An 8,537-nucleotide genomic window follows, 5' to 3' on the forward strand; every position below is an offset into this window, starting at 1 on the left:
CAAAAAAAAAAGGGAAAAACAAAGTTAAATCGATCATTGAAGATACGATAGTAAACTACAACAATAGTTTTGCAATCTACGGAGTATAAAAACGTTCCAAAGTTGATCTAAAACAAAAACAAAAAAAAAACTCGAAGTAGAGAAAGATTAAGGCAAAGCTGCCTTATCTAAATATGAAGCTCAGAATCGTTGATTTCAGTTAAAGGAGTAAGAAACCTAGAACAAAGATACCTTGCAAATGACAAATGAGCAGTTTATCATACATGAATGTCTATGCCAGGATATTAGAGAGAGATATAGAATATCTAAAATGTGTACTCAATGTTCAATTTATAGTATTATTTCATTTTATGTTAATGTAATTTTTAATTAATGTATTTCTCATTTCGATTAATGTGATTTTTAATTATTGTTATCCTTCAATCGATTATTTAATTTTAGATAATTTAATATATTCATTTGCAAAGTAGTCGTTGGAAACTAGCCATTGTAAATAATTAGCGGTTGGAAACTAGCCACTGAATGAGAAGAACAATTTGCATAGTGTGGTCATGTGCGGAACCAGCTAAGGCCCAGTGTGGTCTGTTGCCCACAACGGACCCAAAAAAAAGTTGTACAAACACACACAAGAAAAATTTATTACAATTTGTGAAAAAATTAAATTTTTGTGTGAAATTTATTGATGTTTTGGTATGACACTAAAATGATCTTACTTAATATATAATATTTGTGTGTATATATTTTGTATAATTTGTAGATTCAAAATTTTTTTATATGCTATTATTTACATGTTTAGTTGTTCACACACTAAACAAAAAAAAAATAATTATTTTTCTTTTTATAAATTTTTAGATCCATATTTTATATTCAAATTTTTACCTCATCTATATAGTTTGTAAAATGTATTTTTCTCACGAGTCACAAATGTCGTTTGTTTTGAATTTTGATTAACAACCATGACAATTCACATTACTTGTTTAATATTTCAGATTCTTTACAAAACCCACAATTTCACCAAATTTTAGGACTATTTTTCCCTTCAACATTTGTCAATTATTAATTTTTTTAAAATTTTGTGCCCTATTTGTAATCAGGAGTGAATATAATTCATGCTTATTTTTTTCGAATTTAGAGTTTTCATGTTCTATCAAATTTACTTTTAATTAAGGATTCTATATACAATGTTCTTTGTCATTTTTTCTGACATTTTCCCATCAAGTAAATCTTTTGTTTCTGACATGTGTAGTTTGTACTCGAACCTAAGACACATTATTTCCAGTTTTCGATAAAGATATGTTTTTTTTGCATTATAATTATAATATATTGTTGCCTACACTCAACCAAAATCATAGCTCTGATCCCGTATGTGGTCGAACTATTTGCTGATCTGTACTTGAAAAAAATTGTCCAGTTTCTTGGAAAGGCCAATTTACAACAGGACATTGGTCACCAACAATCGTGCTTGAAACAGTCGCGTCTCAGGACTTGTGGATATTATATGCATTCTTTGGGGTCGCCGGTACACATAATGATATTAAAGTGTTATAAGAATCTCCTGTATTTAATAACATATTGAAAGGAGATGCACTAGAGATTAATTTCACTGTGAACGACACTGAATATACGAAGGAGTATAATCCAACATATAAATATATCCAAAATGAGCAAATTTTGTGAAGGATATTCCTTGCCCGGAGGATCCCAAGAGAAAAATGTTTAAAGAAAGACAAAAGTCTGCAAGAAAAAATGTTGAACAAGCATTTGGGTTGCTCCATCTCGTTGAACAATTTTCAGAGGTTCAATTTTAATTGGTACATGAAAAAATTAAAACAAATTATGTTAGCATGTATTATTTTACATAACATGATTGCTGAAGATGAAAGAGGTCACGTTACAAATTGGTACAACGATGATGGTGACAAACCCGAACAACCTGTCCATGGCTCAAATTGAGGATTTCAGGATTATCTTCGGACAAATTCTAAACTACATGACACTCAAGTGCATCAATAAATTTGTGCCGACTTAGTTGAGCATATTTGAGGACAATACAACAACAATCCACGACTTAGTATTTTATATATTTTGAAACTTTTAAATATTATGTTGTTTTTAATTTTATGAAAGTGTGATTTATTTCTATATTGTACTGTTTCATTTTAAATTTATCATAAAATTTTTATTTTATATAAATGACACTTAAGAAAAAATAATTTAAGTAATAAATATATTAAAAAAAATATAATCAATTAAAGATTGTAAATAAAATTGAAAATGTATTTATTTATTTATTTAATATAAAATAAATATGAATGAATGGTCAGTGAGACCCATAAATGAGTGTTAATGTTAAAATGAATGTGCTGAAAGAAAGATGAGAATATAATGAATGTATGAGATGTGGATATCATGTTTTTGAAAAAGTGGAATGCATTATACCGTTGCGGTAGATGCCATAATAGTTATAGTAAATATCAGAAATTAAAAGTTTGGAATGTAAATCATAATTTTATATATAAAGAAAATCATATTTAAGATCGACAAAATCGGTTTGGGTGTGCGTAAACTTCTTTTTCAATACCACCAGTTGGGTATCGATTTGGTGGTCTCTCTCAACTGTTTCAACTGTAGCAGTTGACCACTGAAACACTTAGTTTAGTTCTATTGAGGTTGGTAAACTGAACTACTTCTTTCTTGTGTATCGATGTTGATTGACAAGCAAGTATTATGTGTGAAATGATGTCAACTAACAGATTAGAACTTATGATCAAGGGGCTTGATTGGAACAGTGAGTGAGAGTGCTCAACTGTAGATAAAATCACACGAATTTGTCTTTGGATGTTCGGGCAAAATATCCCACTTCACCCATTTCTTCCTACTCGAAAGGTTCACTTTAGAATACTTTGAATATTACAACACTTTGCAAAAGCCCACTCTAAAACTCTGACTTACACTCAATCTGCCTATCTCATAACTCCTAGACTCAAAAACCCAATCCTCGACTTATTCTTGTTACAACGAGGTTTGCATCACCTCAATTGATTAGCAAACACAATATTTGTATTACAACTACCACTAAAGCACAATGTTATCCTAATTGATCTCATGCACCGATATGCTTTCTTGTATTCTTCTCCTCTTGATATATTATTTGAAGTGAGCTTTAAGTTCATTGACTGAATATTTGTGGGTAAACTGAAAGTTTTTAGTTTATCTTTGATATATAGCTTAAATATATGCACGAGTTCTTTTAAATTTTAAGGTGTCGTATGCTTCTTCAAGCACCCCAACTTGATATATATTTATACTCGATGGGCAATGACCATTTCAAATTCAATTTGAGGTCGTTATATTGTCTTGTCCTCGTACATCTTTTGACATGATAGTGCACTGTTGTGCTCTGGTTTTTCGGGCCAGCTATGCATGGAAAAATCTATCCACAAGAGTTAGGTTGATTCAGTCTTGATCATATAGTTTCTTTGATGGTTCAGTCTAGCAATCGTTCAGCTTGGGTAATTTGGTTTGGCTCTGTTGAAGTGGTTTGGCTCTAAAGGACTTATTCAGTTTAACTCGCATAAACTGAATGCAGTTTACCAAGTGAACTTAGTTTGAATGACTCGACTGCTTGATGATTTAAGTTTTTGCTTTGGTCAAAGTCAACTCAATTTAATTCATGCAGTTTTTCTCGGAAAAATAGTCTTCATCTTTTGTTTGCTTGTTGATGCGTGCAATTTACTTTTGAGTTTTACTCGTACAATTTTGTCAACATCAAAACCACGTATGTTCCAACAAAGATCATTTTTGTGAACACAAATATAAAATGAATTGTAGATAACTTTTTTTATTTTACTGTTATTAAATGATAAATGATAAGATGGTTATTACTATTAACACTGACAATATTATATATTTATATATTTTGAGATTATATTTCGATTACTATTTTAACTATTTTATTTTTAATTTTGAGACTATATTTCGATTACTATTTTAATTATTTTATTTTTAAAATTAAAATAATTAATATATTATTTAGTTATGAAAAATATATTTATCATTATCATGTCAAGATTTAGTTAAACTAAATAAAATAAACATTTTGTAAAAATATAAGATTCGAGATGTGGATGGAGTCATTCTCATTTTGTAAAGAGGAGCATGCGTACAGGAAATTAGAATGTTCAATAATCAATATTACATCATCAATTCATCATCATTTAGTATTGATGGATATATTTTATTTCAAGATTTTTAAAACTTTTAAAGAAAAATTAGATTTATATTTATTCTAAAAATGTGTTTCGGCAATCCTGCGCAACAATACATATATATATATATGTACTCATAGGATACCAGTTACCAAACATTATGATGGGTGGACCTATGAACGGAAAATAAGATATATTTCAAGCAAATCATTCCCCTAATCTCTCCAAATCATATTCTAAAAAATATTTAAAATCACGTTATTGAATCCACGAGTCTAATTCGATGCCCAAATTTTAGTCACCCACAATAAATAAAGCTCCCCTATAAAATAACATGCAATAAGCTCATCAAGTTCATGCACACATATCCGCATTTTTCTCATTGAAAAGTCTGTTTTATTGTCTCAAAAAAAATGTCTAACAAGTCAATCACTTTGATTTTGGTTCTCTATGTCCTCTTCGCCGCCTCCGGTCACGCGAATCCCTCCGGCAACATCTTCCGAGGCCTAAAGACCGTCGCTTTAGACCCCAAGGATCCAAAGGTTGTAAAGCTGGGAAAATTTGTCATCCATGAAGAAAACAAGATTAATGCTGAATCCCAGTTGATCTTCGATAGTGTTCTCAAAGCTGCGTACTGCGGGGGTACTGGTGAGGTGCAACGATACGCACTCGTTATCGGCGCATCGAATGGCATGGGATCCGACGAGTACTTTGCCTATGTATTGGTCCATCATGAAGACTCTAAAGAACTCGTTGCCTTTAGGAAAAAATCAAATTGATGGGACCAAAAGTATTGGTTAAGAAAAATGAGTCAGTAGTTTGCGACATTTCTGTAGTGTATATATATATATATATATATATATATATATATATATATATATATATATATTATACTTATATATATATACAGAGTTTTTTTATCGTGCCCAACATTATATGTCCACTTCATGCCCACCATGTACAATAGATGAGTTGACCGATATAATATATGAGTATTTATATACATATACATTATTATATATAAATATATGTAGCTTTGAATTGTGAAAAGACTTATTTGTCCTTATTGAATTCACTAATGTTTCTCCTCATCACTCTCTAATATTGAATTCACTAATGTTTCATTACAGAATTCAATCATGTTTCTCCTAGGGGTGGAATCGGGTCGGGACCCGTCCCGATAGGAATTGAGATATTTTTTTTCTCCCGATCCCGCATCCGAGAAGTGTCGGGACCCGAATTTTCGGGATCCCGAACATTCGGGATCTCGTCAGATCGGGAGAGGGTAATCCCGAATAATATTTTTTTTAAAAAAAATTCTATGAAAATATTTTTAAAAAATATTATGAAAAAAATCAAACAATTTTTAATACATTACAAATAAATTAAAATTTCTTTATATATAACCATTAAAAAACTAAAACATTTTTTAGTACATTACAAATAAACTAAACCAACTACTTAATTAATAAAAAACATATAATTATTCATAATAATAAAAAAACAAAATAAAAATTTATAACTCAATGTTAATATTAAAAAAGATAAATATAAAAAAATTATATGGTATATAATTATTAAAACATAAAATTAAAAAAAATATTTTTTTATTTAAAAAATATTATTAAAAAAATATTATTTTTATATTCGGATCGGGTCGGGAATCCCGTCGGCAAGAGTAGCCACTCTCTATTTTATATTCCTTATTGAATTCACTAATGTTCCTCCTCACCACTCTCTATTGAATTCACTGATGTTTCCTTACGATTTGGGTTAGTCTCTTGGCCTTCTGCATGCCGACTTAATAAAGGGGTTTTTATGTTCATGTGTCAAAATTGTAATGCTGGCCATCACCGTGTTTCTTCACAGAATAAGAGAAGAGTGATTAAAACTTATGTCGAGTGCCCTTCGGCCAAATATTTAACCATGCTTTAGGTGTTCGATTTGAATCAGTTGGAGAGTAAGTTGGTCGATAGCTAGAGATAACCGGTCTGTATTTCTGTCATCAATTAATGCTGATTCAGGTGTTGTTGCCACTTCAAATGCTCGAAAAGTGTCGTTTGAAGAGGGATCTGATAGTCGATGATAAATGGTAAACCATTTTTTCCCTTCTCGCTAGCTAGCTATTCATATAGTTTAAGACCATTGTTACTCGTTTTCTTGAACCGTTAATCAGTAGTTGAACTCGATGGTATAGGTGAAACGCTGTTAATTTGCACCTACTCATGAAAAATGAAAATAGGCCACAAAATACGTGCTCGATCCTGCAACAAATCGTGGATTTAGAGAAGAAGCTTGCCAAGGGAAGGGATGATTCATGCTTAGTACAGGAAAATTACCTGATTAATTAACAATATCTTATATTTTTAATTAATTAAGATAAATTCTTTTGCAATTATCATACGTACTCCTTATGAACTACATAATTTGTTACTTAATTTATATATTCATATTCATTGCATTTGGTGAAAACTATCAAAATTTAATATTTGCAATACGCATATATGCTTATTATCCCATTGAAAACTTACAAAAGTGAAAGAAAAAAGATAAATTTAGATGATAAAAAATATTATCATGGGCTTATAAGATGAAAGAAACTCATATTTATACGTATCTCATCCATTTTGTTCGATTGATTAACGAACATTATGCTCCATTGCTACATAAAATAAGAGTTTTTATTCTTTTAGTCACACACAAAAAATTAAAAGGATCTTTATTCAAGAAATTTGTATTCGGTTACCAAATACTATGTATTATATTAGAAATTTATATGTACTACCTAAACTTTTTAAACGGTAATGCATTTTTCTAAAATTTAAAATGCATATACAATTAAACATTGAAAGATATCATATACCAATATTAATAATTTTTTAATCCAATAAACCATGAGTTAACGTGACAAATTAAAATAGGTGTCATAAGAATTAACCGCAAGATTTACGTACATTCACAAAAAAATATTATTATTTTAAATTGCAGATAAATGATAACATTCAATCGATATTTTTTTTTAAAATTAGTACAACATTAATTCTATATGTTGGTAATTTATTAAAATAACATCTCATTTTCAAATAACCATCTATAGACATGCATTTTGTTTTGTGTTTTTGTGTTTAAACTCTTTTTTTTTTACGACTATCTATATATTATATTATATTATATTATATTTAAATATACAAATGTTTAAATATACAATTTTTTTTAAAGAGAAATATTAAGTAATTATTAATCAACTCCAAATATCTTTAATTACAAGATCAATCAACCAAATGGATAATTTCCACGCTCCCAAACAAAAGAGGCTAGGAGGGGGATGAAAAAGCGGATGAAGCCAACGCGTGAGCAACTTTATTCACCGACCTACGAATATGGCTAATAAAGATGGATCTATCTTGAGCCAATAATGATTCAATATCTGAGGTAATAGACCCCCGTAACTTAGATTCTTCTCATTCCCATTGATTGCTTGCACGGTCAAAAGAGAGTCCGAAGTGATATGATGTCTTTGTAAATTATGATCACGAACACTGATTAAACCCCTCAGTATCGCAAATAATTCTGCATACAAAGCTGAGTACGACATTGCTATTATTTTTCCAATTGCAAAAAATGGCTACCCCTCGTGGTCACGAACAACTCCCCCAATGGCACATTTATTTTCCATTTCACAGAAATGTTAGATCTAATTCTTCATATAAATTAAATAATTAACCTACATATGAATTAAATAATTATTTATATAATTAAACGGATGATTTGTTGCTATATTTCTTTAATTAATTCAGTTAACAACGATAAATTTCTTCGACATATATAAATTTATGAGTTGTCACATCTCAATATTTTTTTTAGTACAAGTACAACGGATATCAAATTACATCAAATTATAACACTAAAGAAAGAAATTGACCGCACAACCGACGGGACTTGGGCATGGACCCGAGAAGTTCTTGTCTCGAACAAAAAAAGTAACTAAATCAACCTAAATAAATTAGAAAACTAACCCGCAGTCAGCGGGAATCGAACCTGAGACCTCTTGGTCTCAGCCCTCAGGGCCTCAGTCTTGGCCACTAGGCCAAGACCTCAACGGCCACATCTCAATATTTTGAATACCGTTTATCCTATTTTATCTTTAAGTTTATTGATTATTTTAAAAATAAGCCTAGAAATTATGTGCTAAAATAATTTTTTTTCCATTAATATTTTTTTATGATTTTAATTTATAAATTACTTGAATAAAACAAAATAACATATCATTGTGATAAGCTTTTTTTAGATCTTATAATTCTATAATCTTTTTATTCTACTTTCAAAAAT

The 8,537-nt window shown here is 29.8% G+C and overlaps 1 protein-coding gene across 1 annotated transcript; it reads left to right on the forward strand.

Annotated features, from left to right (window-relative positions):
* The first annotated feature begins 4,621 nt into the window (after positions 1–4,621).
* LOC140877969 (uncharacterized) lies at positions 4,622–4,987 on the forward strand. The gene has a single exon (XM_073281570.1). It carries the CDS (start codon positions 4,622–4,624, stop codon positions 4,985–4,987), a length of 366 nt encoding a protein of 121 aa, XP_073137671.1.
* The last annotated feature ends 3,550 nt before the right edge of the window (positions 4,988–8,537 follow it).

This window comes from Henckelia pumila, chromosome 2 (assembly GCF_033568475.1).
Source record: "Henckelia pumila isolate YLH828 chromosome 2, ASM3356847v2, whole genome shotgun sequence".
In the NCBI taxonomy this organism is placed as follows: Eukaryota; Viridiplantae; Streptophyta; class Magnoliopsida; order Lamiales; family Gesneriaceae; genus Henckelia; species Henckelia pumila.